The sequence below is a fragment of the Otolemur garnettii genome, unplaced genomic scaffold (genome assembly GCF_000181295.1).
Source record: "Otolemur garnettii isolate 467f Iridium unplaced genomic scaffold, OtoGar3 scaffold00037, whole genome shotgun sequence".
Taxonomy (NCBI): Eukaryota; Metazoa; Chordata; class Mammalia; order Primates; family Galagidae; genus Otolemur; species Otolemur garnettii.
The window spans coordinates 7,752,341-7,772,660 of NW_003852432.1; the positions used below are offsets into that span (position 1 = coordinate 7,752,341).

Consider the following 20,320-nt stretch of genomic DNA (forward strand, 5'->3'; position numbering starts at 1 on the left):
AATTTTATTCTGACCAAAGCTATGACCTCAAAGCTTCTTTCTGCTTAATGTAAGTAGTGATACTTAAGAATTATAGAAAGATCAGGGACCAGCCTTGCTTAAATGATATTAACTTTTCTGTTATAAAGTCTCTGCCTAGATTCCCACTGTTGGCAGAAAGCTATTGTCTCCTCCCAGTTAGATGAGATGTAAGAGTTATTTCCAGTTGTCCAGTTGTTTTAGTTGTGCATGTTACAGGGTTGTCTCACATGTGTACTATGGGAGTGGCACATCCTAGATTCTGGAAAGAAATGAAGTCCAAGAAAATAGAGCAACAGTCAACCATGCTGTCCTGTTCAAGCATGCACATGTTTTATTTAAGTATTCTCCAAAGGTCTATTTTTTCCAGCATAATGCAGGTATTATGCTATCCTTTGAAATAAGATATATGAATTTTAAACAAAATTGTCAAAAACAATGACCTTAGTTACTACATATGGTACACAGAAAGAATTACACTTCACTTACATCACAGATGCACTTCACACGGTCCTCGATGATCACTCACCACCAACACAGTATATTTTTAAATCACCTAAAACATCAAAAAGTTTTTTTTTTCCAAAAGTCTAAAGAAATTAATGGTTTAGGATAAGAGATGAATCAAAAGAGGAGGCAGAATTATCAACCAAAATAACCTAACTGCACTTTCTCTTAGGTAATATTAAGAACATGAAAAATAGAATTTCTCATTGGGAATCAAACTATGTAAGTATTCCTGATTGCAGTTTCCTTAATCTACGTTTGAAAAAGTTTTCAATAAATGCCATCAAAGAAGTTTCACTAGACATTTGCTCTAGAAGCATAAAGTGACATGAGGCAGGTGTTAATATAATTGTTAATATTTATGCTGCGGGAAGATTAGTAACTTTTAAAGAGACATACTAGGGTTAAGCCAGTTCTTCCCAAGAGATAATTGAGCTTATCTTACTTTCACTCGGTAAATGTTGATTAAGATCTACTGTGTGCACAGCACTGTTCTAGAAGCTATTCTAGAAATGGGAAGCAAGAATTTCTGGCTTAACTTGAAAATGTTTGGATTAATCCTTTTTCATGATAAATTATGATAAGCATTTTAAAAATCTCTATGATAGAGGGATAATTATTAACTTTTTCATGTACAGAAGCTAAGCTTTTTTTCCTTACTGTGGTGACTTGGAATGAACAAAAACTTTGCACTTGACATTGAACTTTTTTACACTGTCACGTGCAGACATGTCTGCCGATAATATTTTAAGGGTGAAAAGGTATTAAAAACTTTTCACTTAAATGTACATAGAGATCAATTTTCCATCTTCAAACTCCTGTCCTCCCTATGTAGTGGAGAAAATTGCACCCACCCTGCAATACACAGGAACCTTTCTGAGATAAATTTGTGCTGCCTTCCTGAATGCAGTAGAAAGCGTGCTTTCAACCAATATTGCTACACGAAGCCCTCCAGTTTATCTCTACCTTTCAATTCACATTAGTTGTTCTCAAAATGTATTCAAGATCTAAAACAAAATAAATAGCACATCAAGTAAGATTCTGAGATCATTGATCCTGTGATTTTAGTCCCAGTCAACTCTTTTCATGAAACACATAGTGATATATCCAGTATCTGGGCTTTTCCATAAACAACAAAGACATTGGAGATAATTCACAGATGTCAACTCCTTTTTTTTTTTTTTTCCCTAGATTTTGACAAGGGGATTGCTGATAATCTACTTACAAGATAATCTGTTGGGGAATACAAAAGTGGGAAAGTCCTTTGAACTACAGTAAACGATAACAATAAACCAATAGAAAGGTGCTGTAGAAATACAGGAACAGATAACGCACTGAGTCACAGGAATACACTGGACCAAGAATATTACTGAAAAACATTAGGACACAATAGTTTTGGATTAAAAATTTACCTAAAACTTGGCCACACTAGAAGTTATTTTTTTTTATGAGTGCAGCTGTTACTGTATCTATAAAGATCTGGAAAGTACTATAACAAAAAAATCCTGAATCCTGGTACAACAAGTATACAATGAATTATTGCAGTTGTAACAGTATCTAGGTGCAAGGTTAAACAATAATTAATACTGAACTATCTGAACACTTTAGATTTACTAATAAGCATCCCCAGGAGAAATACGGCAGTTCTAAAGGAGTTTATTTGCACAGCCCACCATGGAACATGAACGATCAGCTTTTTGTAAGTGCACAGAAATTCCCCCTTTCTACAGTTATAGTTTATCATGCCTATTCTGAAGACAACATAAGGAAACTGAGATCACTGCTCCAAAGAATTCTAGCATGCATTATGATGGTTTCCTTCAGTCAATACAAATGTGTTGCATGAGTTTTTTGTTTTCCATATGTAATAATCTTCGTCATAGCCAATGTTCATGGTTTTAACAGGAAAAATTTTTATCAAAATGTTTGCCATATTTTTTTTTGTTTTGCATTCAACTGGAACGTTATGTTCAAAGATTTATTTTATTTATTTTATTACAAAAGAGTTCTGATCACAAGAAGCATCAATAGGCGGCATTTCATTGTGCTCATTCGCAAAGTCAAAGGGCCACAGAATATTCCTCTGGATGACGGACGGGTCAGACTCCGTCTAGAAATGCCATGTGGTGGTTTGATTCACATCCTCAAGTTTGGAAGTTTTGTTTTGTTTTGTTTTGTTTGTTTCACTATCAACCTTCTTGCTTTGCTGCCTTAATCTGCGAAAGGTTTCTTGTTTCTTCTTTCTTCCAAATTGACATTCTTTCCACAAGCAGGGCTCACATTTTCTTAGATTTGATCCTGGTTGTCTTACAAAGCAGACACTCTAACGATATTTCCTCCTGAGTACTCAGGAGACTCTGGCCTGTCGTCTCCTTCCGGCGTGGTTACTGGAGGTGTTGGGATGCTTATTATTGCTGTAGTCACATAAGGTTGTTCACAGTTTAGTTTAACACACTCTTCCATTTTGGCATTTAAACTCGATCGGCTGATGAAAATAAATAAGATTTAAGAAAGCAAGTTATTAACCTATGTTTTTCATGCAGCTGACAAATACATGTTTTCATGCTTCTCAATAACATTTTAATTATCTAAGAAAATGTACCATAGTTAAAAAAATTAAATGCCAAACACTAATATATTTTAAGGTGAACATTAGTAAGTTAATATTAAATATATTTCTAAAAGCCACCTTAATTTGGTTCAGTTGTTTCTCAGAGCATATTCTACAGAAATGCAAGAAAGAAAGAAGATTCCATAATATTTGGACAGTCTGAGTCGAGCAAAGTAAAATAGTTTTAACCCAGAACCTCTGAGAAGTTTGAGAAATGATTATCACAGGGTTGTAGCATGTGGATTTTTAATTTTTTTTGAACACGTGATTCTTTTTATTTTCTTGTTTTGGGGATATATAATTCCCTAAAGCTCTTCCCCAAGTGATGACCACATGGTAAGAAACCAGAAAGTGAGCTATTATTCTTTAATATTTTTCTAAGTGGTAAATTTTATACTCTACACTTGAATTTTGTACTTTATATGGGGAAGGGGAGAAAGGCGAAAGGAGAAAAAACAGTATAAAGAATAGATTAAAGCTAATTAAATTTTTTTTTTTTGGCAGTTTTTGGCCGGGGCTGGGTTTGAACCCGCCACCTCCTGCATATGGGGCCAGTGCCCTACTCCTTTGAGCCACAGGCACCCTAAAGTTAATTAATTTTTTTTGTGGACAACTTAATTAAAATGCTTATGCACTAAGATTTTCTTCCTAAGCACTTTCCCTTTCTCTTCTTCATTTTGTAACGCATGTGGAGCAACGCAGAGGCAAAACCGCTCATAGACAGAAATCACATCGCTCTAAATGCTGACACTTTTGTCCCACAGACATCTAGTTTATATAAATTACAGAGCCTAAATTCAGAACCTCAACAAGGTTTTCTACAAAGATTGTCGGATGCCAACAAAGAAATTGTACTGACTTTATAGACTACCACTCTAAAAATTTATGCTCTCCAATTTGAAAAGGAAGGTAAAACTATTTTAGTAGAAATTAATCTTTTTAGTGACTGATATAATTTAAAAGCACTACTTTTTATTGCACACGTTTGCGGCAAAAACAAACAACAAATAAAAATAAGCAAAGGAAAAATATCAATATGAAAATTTTGCTTAAATTGTTCATAAACTAACCAGAGATGAATAATTTTAGTATTGCACATATCTATTTTTGTATTGCATTTTGGTATTTGATGGGATAAAAAAACCCATTATGATCAAAATTGTATACTGCTAAAAATGATTTGTGGAGGTAGAATTTTAATGTCCATTGTTGCACTGAACGTGTTGATATATTTTTAGCTGCTGTTGAGTAATTTTCAATCATCTTGGTCTCAATTCTGTATGTCTGTTTTACTGGTGTTGATCATCTTTGCAGGTATTGGAGTTTACATAGAGGCACTTCAGTATAGAAGACCTTGCTCAAAGAACTGGTGGAGCTAAAAACATGTGTGTCTGATCATCTTTTCTTAATGGATATGTCAGTCAATCTGTTTTCCAACTTGCTACAGTGTAAGTTCTATCTCTTTCTAAACCCTGGGAGCTGGGATATAGACGCTAGCAGTAGCAACGTGACTCTAGGAGACCAGCCCTGGGAAGGAGCACAGGTTCATCTCGTACCTGTTAGACAGAGGTGTTCTCTCCACACACCGGATCTGAATCGTGCTGAGCTCCTGCACGCTGCCCCGATGGCTTCCTGATACGTTGGCATTTGGGATACGGAAAGTTTTTTTGTGTCGTCGTGAACAGCAAGTGCTGGTGACTCCTTGTGAAGAGAGAGAGGGGCTGTGACTTGAAGGACGATTAACAGTCGCAACTTCCATGCAGCTTTCCTCAAAGACTTGTTCATCCACAAATTCGTGATTCTGTGCCACAGTTGTAAGAAAAATGGGAAGAAAGCAGAGATACGCATTTTTTTTTTCATTTTAAAAAGGGAAATACGTGGTTTATTTTTAAAATTCAAATATGCCCAGGTACGCTTAGATTTGAACATTTTCATGGAGAGTAGAATATCAAAGCCTCCTCTTTTTGTCACTTGTGTGGAAATAAAATCTCTCCAGTTAGACCTAGAGATTGGCATCTGCAGGCTGATTTATTGTCATTTATAGACTAAACTTTACCCTGAAATATAATTTACTAATTTAAATATAAAATCTGAAAGTCATAAACTGAATAAATCCCTTAAAAATGAATATAGATAACCACAAGGAATTTGTAAATTCACTCTGACTTCATTTTTTTAAACAAGTTGAAGTTATGAAAAAGAGACAAGTTAGATCATCTGTTGTGTACCGGCAAATATTTTCACATGGGATTCAAAACATGTGTTTAATTAGAAAATGAGACACCTGAGAAACTATCCATGGGATTAGATGCTCCTCTAAAATCCTCAGTATACAGAAAAATATTACTTATTAGTTAAACAAGGTAAATACAATTATCTGCAAAATGTGTCCCTTTAAGGTTACCCTGAAGGGGGTGACACTGAGCTGTTGGGGTCTTTTCCTTGGTGACACAGGCTTCTTCTGCTCCTATTTTCTGACTTTAGCCTAGGAGCAAACAGTGATGGGAGCCATTTCACATCCCATACTGTATAGAAACACTACAGATTTTGCTCTTAAAACGTTTGGTGAAGAGTTGCCTCCTAAAATGCCTATGCATACCTTTCACCTTTCAGTATAAGGGGAGACATTTTGGTCTGAATTACTAGAGCGTGACTTCAATTACTATTTTGTTGTTGTTGCCGTGAGAGTGGCAACAGTCTTCTATGTGTATAACGGAAGGTTTTGCACACACTAAATTAAGCCAGATAATGAGAGGCTTTGGGGGCCTGTGATAATTTTTATTTTATTTTACTTTTTTTAGAATGAGTCTCACTCCGTCACTCTGAGTGCAGTGCCTTGGAGTAATAGCTCACAGCAACCTCAAACTCTTAGGTGCAAGCAACTGATTCTCTTGCCTGAGCTTCCCAAGTAGCTGGGACTATAGGCCCCTGCCACAAAGCTTGGCTAGATTTTCTGTTTTTAGTAGAGATGGGGGTCTCACTCTTGCTCAGACTGGTCTCGATGATAATGATAACCATCTCTCATCCTAAAATATTAGTAAAACAGTTGAATCAATTCAATGGCTAATAAGAATAAGAAGTAGATTGTTTTAGTTACTCATTTTGTCATTCTTTGCTGAGATAAGCATGTTGAAATAAATAAAGCTTAACATTCTACTGTTTCAAGTCCAGAGAATAATATAATCAGATTAACCAAAATGCCATGTTAAGCATTCAGTTTTAGAGAAAAATGCAGTGTACAAAGGATTTACGATCTGTTTCCTTCTTTTACAACGTGCATTTCACATACATAATGTAAGTTATAATGCATGACAGTCTCATTTATCTCATCAGTCAGTGGAAGCGTAGAAGTCATTCTGTTACTGATTACCACATACTTTTGCAGGAATGTGGTAATATAATTTATTTTAATGTAATCAATTTAAACTATATTAGTTAGCATTGAGCATTTTTGAATTAAAAAAAATTGCCCTGAATGGTAAAATAGTAAAAAGAAAAAGGAAATAAAAGAAAAAGATAGGGATAATTCTATCATTAATGTACTATTCCACTTTCAAAGAGTTATCTTAATAGGTTATATACCTGTCCGTATCTTTATTTGAAAATGCAAATATAATCATATGACTGCCCTGTTTAAAACTCATAAATAATTTCTGTGAGATAAAGATCGAAATTGTTGGACCAGGTGTGGTAGCTCATACCTATAATCCTAGCACTCTAGGAAGCTGGGCTCATGAGTTTAAGACCAGCCTGAGCAAGAGTAAGACCCCCATCTCTACTAAAAATAGAAAATCTAGCCAAGCATAGTGGCAGGCACCTGTAGTCCCAGCTACTTGGGAAGCTCAGGCAAGAGAATCAGTTGCTTGCACCTAAGAGTTTGAGGTTGCTGTGAGCTATTACTCCAAGGCACTGCACTCAGAGTGACGGAGTGAGACTCAATCTAAAAAAAGTAAAATAAAATAAAAATTGTCACATGCCCCCAAAGCCTAACATTATCTGGCCAGTGACTTTCTCTCTATCTTCTGGGTGCCAGGCTACCCTCTCTCCTTCTGGGCATCCTTGTGTTCTTTCACTTTCTCTTAAGCCAAGGCATTGCCCTCTCCAAGTACTTTATCATCTGCTAGACCTTTAATCTCTTTGTCTAACTCACACTTAGTCTCCCTGCAGGTTTCAGCTCAAGTGCGTCTAGGCAGCCTCTCCTGGCTGGTCACCTCCTGGTTCTGCCCTCTATGCCCCATCCACCAAGTCCTTCTCCAGTAACATCCCTGTTGTGTGTTTTGCTACATAAATGGAGGCTTGATAATGGCAGAAACCACACTTCATTTCACGATATATCTTATATCTGACTCCCTGGTGGCCACAGAGTAGGCTGTAATACATATTTGTTGAATGACTATTGATAAGTAAAAAGGTTAGACAATATACTAGAATTGAGAATATAAATAGTGCAACTCTGATAAGCGAGCAAGCTGAACTGATTATATATGGCAGAAGTTTTGTTCTGCACTATTATCACCACAGCTTGGGGATCATATTGACAAATTAGCTGAGAAAGGCAAGTGAGCCTGAGAACTTGAAGTGGAGCAATGCACATTCACTGCTCAGCACCCAGGAACACACCAGTGATTACATGTGTTATTTTGCTTATGAGAACAGATATCTTTTATTATCTCTCTGTATTTAATACACCTGTGAATGAAAGCAATTCTTATGTTTCTTTATTCTCTATTTTTTTGTTATTGTTATTGATAATGTCTATTCAAATGTCAAGGACACTTGAACATCTTCATTTTTTATTGCTTTTTCTTTCTTAATCAGCATTTTAAGAATCGGGAAAAAATGATATTTTACAGAACTTACTATTAGGATACACTTTTCCATGTGTGTTTAACTGGTACTTTAAACTAGACGGTAGTTTAGTTTAAGACGGTAACTAAGGATAAAACATCTTAAGCAAGACTCAAATACTCTCTGAGTTGAAATGTCACTATAGTCTTTCAAAGTAATTTCAAATAGTGTAGGTTTCCTGTTTGTTTGTATTTTAGCATATTTTCCAGTAATGCAGACAGTGAAATCACGCTTGGAAACATTAAGTACACACAAAAGCAAATGGAATTACTGTCAGAGGGCAGCGGAAGGCAGCCATGCCGTCTCCTTACCGTGGTTTTTTCCAGGCAGTGAAGCAGGTGGTGGTGCTGGGTTTCAAAGCTAGAGATGGATTTGCTAACAAAGGCCTGCTCATCCTCTGAGGACTGTTAACAAAGAGAAGATAGAAGAGCTTTTTATTTTATTTGCAAACAACGAGAACCTCCATGACACATTTCCACAGAGAGATCTGGCCTATTTTCTGAGATTAAATGGCAACTTTTTAAAAAAAAAAAACTAAAAAGGAGAAAATGTGCACTTGCTTTTTAAGTTGGATGATCAGCATTTACATTTTCATCAAATTAGTGGTCTGGTCTTTTAGACATGCCTCCCTGAATTGAAAATTTAAATCTCTTTTACTCATTCGACTACCAACTACCTCTTGTAAGCCAGGGAGCCATTATCTTTGGATGATAAAATTTAACCCAGTTCTTAGAAAATCCTGCAGCCACTATCATGTTCACCTTACATAAAAGCCATTTTGTAAGGAAAGATGATTGTATTTCAGGCTGTCTGACCTTCCTAATGCTGAGTGGTGTTTCTTTTCCACTAAAAAGTAAAACAAGTATCACCCACCCACGCAAACCTCCCACCCAAATGGACTTTAAGGAACTCAAGTAGTATTGAAATGAAAAAGAAGTAGGAATTTGAATTACTGAGCATTTGCTACCTTTCCCATGTTGACAGGAAACAGTGCATGAATAGTGCCTGATTGTGAGTAAGAATCATGATTCACTGGGGATAAGTCACAGCCCAGTTTCTGCTATGGACAACTGGAATGCGTAGGGTGAAGCTACAAAAAAGATGACACTTTTGTCGTTTTGATAGCCATTTTCATAATTATCCACAATAAAATCACATGGTTAAGCAGAACTAAATCAATATTACATCAATTAATGGAACATTCAAAAAAAAAAAAAAAACCCCAGGAGCCGGACTGTACCTGCAGCTGGTTACTGAGTAAGCCATTCCGCTTGCTCTGCATGTAAGCGTTTGCACTGCCACTTTTGGCAGCCCGGATCCTGGCAAGTCTCGCTTTCTATAGGAGAAGAAAAATGAATGTCCCGTTAATACTCATGAATTATTTTCATCAAACACTGATTGCACTCTCACGTGATCCTAATGTCAGCATATGTTTAAGCCAGCCAACTTTTTATACCTAACTACTGAAAATTACTCTTGTACCCTTTTTAAGTGTTTTATTTCAGTTAACACTTATTAGTAAGATCAATTAACTACCTTCGAGCTGGATTTTGCATTTAAGTATTGTAATTAAACCTTTACAGTAAAGATCAAATTATTCCATTATTGTTTCTCTCGATTGTATCAAGAGAAAAATAGCTTTACTGCTTTACATATATTTTCATCTTTCCTGGTCTGAGGAACTTAATGAAATGAAGGCCAGTAGCCCAGAAAACCAGCCACCAACTCCTTTTCATTTAAATGAATGTCCTTTTTAAAACTAGTAACTAAGTTCCAGAAACCATTTTCTTTTTCTTTCTTTTTGCAAAAGAACCACCATTCATCAGTATCTTGTAGCCTCCAATATAAAATTTTATTTCTGCAATTATGCTGTTTACTTAGCCAACATAGACCTCAGGCTAAACATATGAGTTCTCTAAAAACATTCCTGAATTTGTCTGCTTTGTCTACTGACACAGGTCCTCACAACTGTATATTCATCTGATTTCTATTGCATTCTCGATTTAGTTGAAGTGAAGAACACAGTGAGCCTATCCAGTGAGATTCTTACATTATTTTTTTTAATTAAATCATAGCTGTGTACATTAATGCAATCACGAGGTACAATGAGCTGGGTTTTTTAAAGCTGCATAAAATTCCATGGTGTACATATACCACATTTATTAAGCCATTCATGGATCAATGGGCACTTGGGCTTCTTCCATGACTTAGCAATTATGAATTGGGCTGCAATAAACAATCTGGTGTGAATATCTTTGTTATAAAGTGATTTTTGGTCTTCTGGATATATACCTAGTAGAGGAATCGAAGGATTGAATGGCGGGTCTATTTTTAGATCCCTATGTGATCTCTGAACATCTTTCCAAAAGGAACGTATTAGTTTGCATTCCCACCAGCAGTGCAGAAGTGTTCGCTTTTCTCTATGTCCATGCCAGCATCTCTGGTTTTGGGATTTTGTGATGTGGACTAATCTTACTGGAGTTAGATGATATCTCAAACTGGTTTTGATTTCCATTTCTCTCATGTTTAAGGATGATGAGCATTTTTTCATGTGTCTGTAGGCCATGCGCCTGTCTTCTTCAGAGAAGTTTCCCTTCACATCCCTTGCCCACCCTGAGATGGGATAACTTGTTCTTTTCTTGCTAATACATTTGAGTTCTCTGAGGATTCTGGTTATTAAACCTTTGTTGGAGTCATAACCTGCAAATATCTTCTTCCATTCTAAGGGCTGTCTGCTTGCTTTACCATACTGTGTTCTTGGCTGTACAGAGCTTTATAATTTGATCAGATACTGGTAATGCATTTTTGGTGTTGCTTCAATTGCCTGGGGGAAGGGGAGGTCCTCCTCATAAAATATTTACCCAGACCTATTTCTTCAAGAGTTTTCCCTGCACTTTCTTCTGGTATTTTTATGGTTTTGTATCTTAAGTTTAAATATTCAATCTAGTGAGAGTCTATCTTAGTTAATGGTGAGAGGTGCGGGTCCAGTTTCAGTCTTCTACAGGTCACCAGCCAGTTTACCCAGCACCATTTGTTAAATAAGTAATATTTTCCCCACTTAATGTTTTTAATTGGCTTATCAAAGATCAAATAATGGTAAGTAGCTGGGTTCATCTCTTGGTTCTCTATTCTGTTCCATACATCTACCTCTCTATTTTTGTGCCAGTACCATACAGTTTTGGTCACTATTGATTTATCATATAGTCTGAGGTCTATTAGCATGAACCCTCCTGTTTTGTTTTTATTTCTGAGTAATGTCTTGGCTATATGATGTTTCTTCTGATTCCATATAAAACAAAGTATTATTTTTTGGAGATCTTTAAAGTGTGACAATGGAGCTTTAATAGGAATTGCATTAAAATTGTATATTGCTTTGGGTAATATGGACATTTTAACAATGTTGATTCTTCTCAGCCATGAGCATGATATATTTTTTCCATTTGTTAACATCTTTGGCAATTCTTTTCTTAGAGTTTCATAGTTCTCTTTATGGAGATCTTTCACATCCTTTTTTAGGTAAACTCCCAAATATTTCATCTTCTTTGGCACTACTGTGAAAGGAATAGAGTCCTAGACTGTTTTTTCAGCTTGACTATTGTTGGTATATATAAAGGCCACAGGTTTATGAGTGTTGATTTTGTATTTACTGAGATGCTGCTGTATTCCTTGATCACTTCTAAGAGTTCTGTAGTAGAATCCCTATTGTTTTCCATATATACAATCATATAATCTGCAAAGAGTGAAAGTTTGATCTCCTCTGACCCTATATGGATAACCTTGATCACCTTTTCTTGTCTATTGTGATGGCTATGACTTCCATTACAATGTTAAAAAGCAGTGGAGACAAAGGGCACCCTGCCTGGTTCCTGACCTGAGTGGAAATTATTTCAATTTAACTCCATTCAACACGATATTGGCTGTGGGTTTGCTGTAGATGGCCTCTATCAGTTTAAGAAATGTCCCTTCTATGCCAATTTTCTTAAGTGTTCTGACCATGAAAGGACACTGGATATTACAAAGAATTTTCTGCATTAATTGAGAGAATAATATGGTCTTTTTAAAATTTTGTTTATGTGATGAATTATATTTATAGATTTACTCATTTTGAACCAGCCTTGAGACCCTGGAATAAAGACCACCTGGCCATTGTTATAATTTGTTTCATGTGTTGCTGGATTCTGTTTGCTAGGATCTTGTTGAATATTTTTGCATCAATATTCATTAGTGATATTGGTCTATGATTTTCTTTTCTTGTTGAGTCTTTTCCTGGTTTGGGGATCAAGGTGATGTTTGCTCTGTTTGCTTCATAAAATGTGTTGGGTAGTATTTCTTCTTTTTCTATATTTTGGAAAAGGTTCAGTAATAATGGTACTAGTTCTTCTTTAAAGGTTTGGTGGAATTCTGATGTGAAGCCATCTGGTCCCAGGCTTTTCTTTATAGGGAGATTTTATATAGTTGATGCTATTTCAGAACTTGATATAGTCCTGTTCAACATTTCCACTTCATTCTGGCTAAGTCTTGGAAGGTGGCATGCTTCTAAGTATTGGTCTATTTCCTTCAACTTTTCGTATTTCTGAGAATAAAGTTTATTTTAATATTCACTAAGAATTTTTTGAATTTCTGAGGGGTCTGTTGGTATTTTGCCATTTCTGATTGATGAAATTAGAGATTTTACTCTTTTTCTCCTGGTTAGGTTAGCCAAAGGCTTATCTATTTTATTGTCCTTTTCAAAAAAACAACTTTTTGATTTATTTATCTGTTGTATAATCCTTTTGTTTTCAATTTCATTTAATTCTGCTCTAATTTTTGTTACTTTTTTCTTCTTGTGGGTTTGGGATTGGAATGTTTTTCCTTCTCAAGTTGCTTGAGATGTCCCATTAAGTTGTTAAATTCTTCTCTTTCTATTCTCTTGAGGAAGGCTTGCAGTGCTATAAATTTCCCTCTTAGGACTGCCTTTGCGGTATCCCAGAGGTTCTGATAATTTGTGTCTTTATTATCGTTTTGTTCCAAAAATGTGGTTATTTCCTTCTTAATCTCATCTATCACCCAGCTATCATTCAGCATAATGTTATGTAGTTTCCATGCTTTTGTATGAGTATGCAGATTCCTGTTGTTATTGAGTTCAACTTTAATTCCATGATGGTCTGAGAAGATACAAGGAATAATTTCTATTCTTTTAAATTTGCTGATGTTAGACTTGTGAGCTAAGATGTGATCAATTTTGGAATATGTTCCATGGGCTGATGAGAAGAATGTGTATTCAGTTTTGTTATGATGAAATGTTATGTAGATGTCTGTTAAATCCAATTGGTGGATGGTTAAGTTTAAGTGTAAAATTTCCTTGCTTAGTTTCTATTGGAGGATCTATCCAACACTGCCAAAGGAGTGTTGAAATCTCTAACTGTTATGGTGCTGGAGGAAATCAAGTTGCTCATGTCTGTTACAGTCTCTCTTATAAATTGAGGCACATTCTGGTTGGGTGCATAAATGTTAATAATTAAAATTTCATCATATTGAGTGTTACCTTAACAAATATTAAGTGACCATCTTATGTTTCCTTACTTTTGTGGGTTTAAAGCCTATTGTATCTGTGAATAAAATTCTAACACCTGCTTTTTTCCTGATTTCCATTTGCCTGGAATATAGATGACCATCCCCTCACCCAGAGTATATATTTATCTTTTAAAGTAAGATGAGATTCTTGCATGCAGCAGATATCTGGCCTGAATTTTTGTATCCATTTGGCCAACCTGTGCCTTTTTAGAGGACAATTTAAGCCATTCACATTAATTGAGAATATTGATAAGTCTAGTAGAATTTGGGTATTGAGTTTTTCAAAGTCCGGTGGACATTTTTAATCCTTTCCCCATTGTGGAAGTTGGAATTTGATTAAAAGTTTCTGAGTGAGTTTACTTTTGTAGTAGAGTATTGCACTGGTCGTTAGGGAGGAAACGTCTGAGAATATCCTGGAGAGCTGGTTTAGTTATGGCAAATTTCTTCAACATGTGAATCTCATTAAATGATTTAATTTCTCCATCATAAATGAAAGTCAGTTTAGCTGGATACAGGATCCTGGGTTGAAAGTTATTTTGTTTTCGGAGATTAAAAGTTGATGACCACCCTCCTTTAGCTTGAAAAGTTTCAGCAGAGAGATCTGAAGTCATTCCAATATTCTTCCCTTTGTAGGTTATAGTTTTCTTACATCTGGTTGCTTGTAGAATTTTCTCCTTTATATTAACTTTGGAGAAGTTAATTATAATGTGTCTGGGAGATGTCTTATTTGGGTTGAGTTGTGCTGGGCTTCTGAAACTGTCTGCTACCTGAATTTTAGAAATTCTTGGCATGTCTGGGAAGTTCTCCTTGATTATCTCTTGGAGTAGAGCATCTGTGACTTTCATAGCAACCTCGTCACCTTCAGGAATTCTTATAAGGCAAATATTAGTTTTCTTTGAATGATCCCAGAGGTCTCTGAGAGAATGATCTGTTTTTGCTCTCCACTTCTCTTCCTCTTTGAGTATTTGGGAGCATTCAAAATTTTGTCTTCAATATCACAAATCCTTTCTTCTGCCTGCTCCATTCTGTTACTGAGGGATTCTACTGTATTTTTCAGATCTTTGAGGGGTGCAATTTCCTGTCTCAATGTATCAAAATCTTTGGGGATTTTTGTCTTGGAATTTGTTGAATTCTTGAGACAACTTTTGAAATGCTCCTTAAATTTCTAATTCCAACTTTACCTCCATTCTATTAATCTTATTTGCAAACCAAATTCTGAATTCAATTTCTAACATCTCAGCCATTTGTTTATGAATAGGATCATCTGACGTGTCTGCCATGTCATTCTTTCGTGAGTTGATCTACTCTGGTTAATCATGTTACCAGTGTGTTTCTGCTAATTCCACCCCATGATTATTTTACACCATTTGGCTAGATGAGCACATAAAGTGAACTTGGGTTGGGGGTTCTTGGAATAATGATTAGTCAGTCTTTTGCCCAAGAGCTTGGACTAGTGTCTGTAGCTTTTCCCCTAGAGCTCTGCAAAGGACCCATATAGTATTACAGCCTGAGACACTGCAGACCTGCTTGGTGTGGTGGAGCTAAGTGGCTCTGTCTTGCTTTCATCTGGTCTCTGTACTACCCTAGTGAATCTGTAACTCTGGATTGAAGTCTCAGCTGTGGAGAAATACCAGCAACTAAGTCACCCTGCCCTCAACGGGCAACAACTGGAAGAGAAAAATCAAACCTTCCCACAACCACACACTCAGGGTACCACTTTGGATAGTCCTCGGGTGAATGGCCCAGGTCAAGATTTCCTAATCATTTGTCCCAGTCAGCACCCAGTCTCAAGTGGGAGAGCTCAAAATGTCTCCAGCAACTACATAGCGGGGGTCTGTTGGCAGCTTGACTATGACTTGCTCCGGTGCTCTGTGAAGTCAGAAGGACTCAGCCAGCAAATGAATTAGTCTGGAAAGGTTGATGCCTCCTTCCCCACCTTGCACCTCTGTCATGCTCAGTCACTGGTAGCCCAGCAGGGCTGTGACCCAGTTCCCTCTAATGAGCAGATGCTCCAGGGGGTTGTGCCTGCCTGAGTCACAGGGAGATCTATGTCTTCTCAGCTGCGTGCTGCACTCTGCTGCCAGCTGCTAGGTGGAACTGAAGTCTGACAACCTTGGGTGCTTAATGGAAGCTGGGGTGGTTCACTCAGTTCCAGCCTCACCCCTGATTGATGTTGCTGCTACTAATATTCTTGTAGAGTTTGCATTTCTGTCCTGGCTATATTCTCTTGTGGGCCCTTGCTGTTTGAATTCATAGAAACTGAGACTCAGCCTGCCCTATGCCACTGCTTGGAGCTGGCATCTTTGTCTCTGCTGCACTGTGTTGGGATAGGCACAGTTAGAGCTCACACTGAGTTCTCAGCTCCTGCCTTTCCCTGGGCTGATGCTGTTTCCCTGCCTGCTTTTGTCTCAGCTGTGATCCCCTGGGAGCCAGGTGCATCTTAGGCTCACTAAAGCAGCACTTCTGACTCAGCCCTGTCCTTGGAGTATGCCATCATTGTGGGGGTATTCTCTGTCCCCAACACACTCTGCTCAGGCAGATTATCACCTCAGACCTACCCTTTCCTCATGGGGCCTGTGTTTCCATCCCAGATCTGTTCTGCCAGTGGTTGCCACAGGAGTAGAAGCACAGCTTTCTCTGGTTGTCAAGAGAGGCAGGGAGTGTCTCTTTAAAATATCCCCAGGGATGTGACCCCTATTGTTCCTCCTGCTGCTGCTAATGCTGCTCTGTGCCATGAGGCGCCACCTCTCCCTCTTGCATATGGCTACCATGGTCTACAGTCCTCTCTCAACATCTGTGCCACAGATTCAGCACAGACCTGCAACAGCCCACGCCTTGTCCACACCTCTTGAGAAAATGCCCAAGAAGCTAGTCTCCACAGGGGATAGGCTTCCAGACCTCAGGGTGAGAGTGGAGGGGAGTGTTGAGAGTTCAGAATTGCAGGTAGAGAATATATACAGTTTTATACCTGACAGAAAAGCACCATAGCACACTAGTGGGTCTTCTCTGGGGAAGGAGTTCCAGTTTTTAGAGGGTCTCTCCCATGGGATAAAATAGGAAGAGCTGTGAACTCTGCTCACTTGTTTGTAGAAAGTATCCCACAATCATTCTCATGAGGGAGGGGACTCCCATCTGCTTGTCCATGGATTTTGTACCTATTGTTTGTTTCCTTGGGGTTGCAACTCACCTCAGCAGGGTTGATATGCATTCTTCAACCTTTTCTCTTTGCTCAGCCCCAAACCATCAGCTTACTTGCTAAACTTCTGTCCTTTAACTCTCCTTCTGGATAGGCGCCTGTGTGGAAAGCTGGCTCTAGTTGGCCATCTTGCCTCCCTCCCTCTCTTTTACATTATTTTTATTTTTATAACTTAAGTCTTAATACAGAGATATTATTCAATTTAAATAGTTTAGGTGGTCAGTTCAATTGTTCCATTATAGTGATGTGACAGTCAAAGCCATAGTACTGGACAAAGTGTTTAGCCAGATTTCTGATATTCTATTATTTTGCTTTATAACAGCTGTGATACATCTGCCCTTAGACTGTCATGGAATAGGTGTGCATCACACTTCCTGAAGAGCACTACTGTGACCATTCTATCTGTATTACATATATTAGCAAGAGGCTTTGATAAGAAGTTCTTGTAAGGTTATCTTACAGAGACTTCTTTGCCCTTTTTAAGCAATCAAGATAAGTACTATTTTTAATCTCAACTCTTATAATGCTCTTTTTAATAAAAAAGTAAAGTTATCTAGATTTTTAAAATGAAAAACGAATATATATATATAAAACCACAATTTTAATTCCATGGAAGTGCATGCAAAAAAGTCTGTCTGATCCTGGAGCCATCCCACTTTCATGCTTCAGAGTCAACCACTGATCCTACATCTAGAGAAGCCTCTCAGAAATTTTCTAAGCATAAAAAACCAAATACATATATCCGTATGTATATACATATATATTATTACTCAGGCAAATACTGCTCATACTTTTCTGAATGTAGTTGTTTTCACTTATTAGTTCTTGGAACTCTTTCCATATATTCATGTATACATCCACTTCATTTTTATGGATGCATAATAAACCACTTTATGGTGAAGTATCATTTATTTAGCAGGCCAACTACCAATTAACTTTTAAAGAATCTTTTGCTATTATAAGCAATGCTGCCTGCTTTGAACATCATGATAAACTTTCTGCCTGAGAGATTACTGGAAGGAGAGTTATTCCTTTATCAAAGTGTGTGCATATGTATGTGTGTATATGTGATGTTTAATAGGTTTTACCAAATTTTTCTTGGTACAAACTTGTACTAAGATACCCTTTCATCCACATCATTTGAGAGTAGCACTGAGGTGTTTAAAGCTCTCAAAATAGCCTTGAGATATCATCTGGCTTTAACTCCACCCCCTTCTCCCTTCCTTCCTAAATTTATTCTTCCTGTGTGCTGAGTCCAGGTTGAAATAATACTTTGTACAAAGATCATATTTACAAGTGATGGGAAAAATAGATAAATCTCATATTCTTGTTTGGCAGTCTAATGTTTATATCATGCAAAATACTGAGACAATACTAAAGATTGAAGTAGGAAGGCAGGAAAATGTGAACTTCAACGGCTGTGCTGCCAACACAGGAATTCAGGCCAAACTCAATAAAATGATCGCAAGTGACATTTGCAAATTACCTAAAATTGACCTAATAATTGAGGAATAAGCAATTTTCATCCTGATTTCTAGAAAGGGGTTATTGTTGAAATTTCAATCCTAAAGTTTCTTTGATCTGGAACATTCATTTCTCTCCTTGGTTCCCTTATACTTCCTCCTCCCTCTATTCCTTCTTTCCTTTCTGCATTTCTCTTTCTTTCATTTTTAATTACTGTATGTAATAATATTGCCCACATTACAGTTTCTGGTTTCATCTATGTTCTTTTTCAAGCAATTAGCAGCAGCATTGGGAAACAGCAGTTACTTTCATTAACTAAAGGGGCTGCCCAGTACAGTAACTGGTATGCATCTCTCATCATAAAATAGAAGGTCTGAGTATGGTGTCAGCCACCACCACAGAAGTCATTCTAAGCTTAGGGAAATAGAAGTTGTTTTAGAGACGCAGTAACTATTTTTGCTGAGTCATGGACTATTAGAGAAAGAAACTTCCTCCTCAATTACAATTATGGCTTTCCTTTCCCTTTACTACAATTCTACATATATGACTTAATTGGTTCAATTGGTCTTGTGAAAAATCACAGCAAATGCCCATTGAATGCTAGCCTTTAAGACCTGCGGTGACATCCTTGGTTCCAGCAGGTAATTGAGAGGAATTATTTGATAGAGATATTTCAGAAAATCACTTTATTTTATACCCACTCAGAATGACAACCCTGGAAACTCTGACAAAGCATTTGGGAGGTTAAAAGAAAGTATCTGCTGCTGAGGAGGAAATGTCTTCCTTCCGTCTCTCACCCCCACACTGCAGGAAATAGAACTTCTTGGCAAAGTACCAGCAACTAGTATGAAAATTAGAGTAAGGTTTCAGTAAATATTTTACCTTAGCCTCTATGGAAAGTAGGATGCTTCCAAAATTTTAATGAAACATAAGGTTTACATTGTCAACTGAAAAAATAGTGCTTTGAAGTTCTTTTTGAACTTTTTATTTGCGTTAAATGCTAATTGTATTTGGAAAAATTATTTGTCTAACAAGCACATTTTTCTTACTTATCTCAATTCTTCATCAACACAGTTTTGTCTAATTGTCTAATCTTAGCAGTATTTCTCAAAGTTGGTTCCAAGGAATTTCCAAGTGTAATGGGTAAACTCTGAACCAACCACACAAAGCAAACAACTAGTTTTGTGGTCAGGAAGATGCTGGGAAATGCTGAGATATCAAACAAGTTTCTTTGCTGTAGTGTTCCTCACAACATACCCTATGGTGGAGCTTCAGTGTGAGGATATGAGGGGGATACAGCATGCAGTTTTTCTCAAACTAATTTGACATGGAACTCTTTTATTGTGGAGTATTCACAATCTAGTACACACTGGAACACAAAGGGATCTAACAAGCAGATTGTTTTTTAGTTACTCCAAATAACATTATGCATATATAAACTTTACAGTGCATTTTCTAGAATAGTGGCTAAAAATCAGAGAAAGCTGTGTAAGCAAAGCACCTTCAATAGACAACCATCTTCTACACAAGGTGTGAAGTAGATGGAGGGAAGTTATTGGACCATCTTGTTATAAAAATCACAAAATTTTTACAACCCTTTTGAAAAATCAGGACATCTTTGAGAGCCTTAAAAGTGAGAGAGGGAAGATATATCTTTTTGGTAATTTGAGACAATGTCTTAATCTTCAAATATTAACCTACATACTCCCTGCACCAGGTATTCTGGAAATTATACCTACAGTGATTTCTTTCATTAAGGTTTAATAAAATGCCTCATATGCAGTTATCATATTGAACTCTATTAGCTTTTAAACATTTAAGGAATTTATTGGAATCTTTTCATTTCCTAAGGAATATAGCTGCCCTAGAAATAATCCAAGTTAGCACCAACAATAATAAGAGAGAAAGGAGTCAATGGCAGACAGTGTAATATTCCCAGCTCTTGAGCTTAGTTAATCCTGGAGATGGTGGAGCTGGGCAGACCATCCCTCCTGGGACTGTGGTCAGTGGTAAAGGCTAAGAAGTGAGAGGGCCATAAGAGAAGAGGTGAGAACTGAAAGACAATGAAGCAGAGTATCAGAAAGGAAGAGTTAGGATCAAGGTAGTTTTCTTTTTAAAAGTAG

General features: G+C 37.0%; 1 protein-coding gene across 1 annotated transcript in view; it reads right to left on the minus strand.

Annotated features, from left to right (window-relative positions):
• Positions 1-328: 328 nt before the first annotated feature.
• Positions 329-20,320, minus strand: part of KCND2 (potassium voltage-gated channel subfamily D member 2) — a 483,669-nt gene continuing 463,677 nt past the window's right edge. The window contains exons 3-6 of the mRNA XM_003789789.3: positions 9,225-9,320; positions 8,296-8,388; positions 4,693-4,937; positions 329-3,010 (exon numbers count right to left, since the gene is read on the minus strand). Of these exons, the coding sequence (XP_003789837.1) occupies positions 2,833-3,010; positions 4,693-4,937; positions 8,296-8,388; positions 9,225-9,320 (612 nt within the window). The 3' untranslated portion in view covers positions 329-2,832. The remainder of the gene's footprint in view (positions 3,011-4,692; positions 4,938-8,295; positions 8,389-9,224; positions 9,321-20,320) is intronic.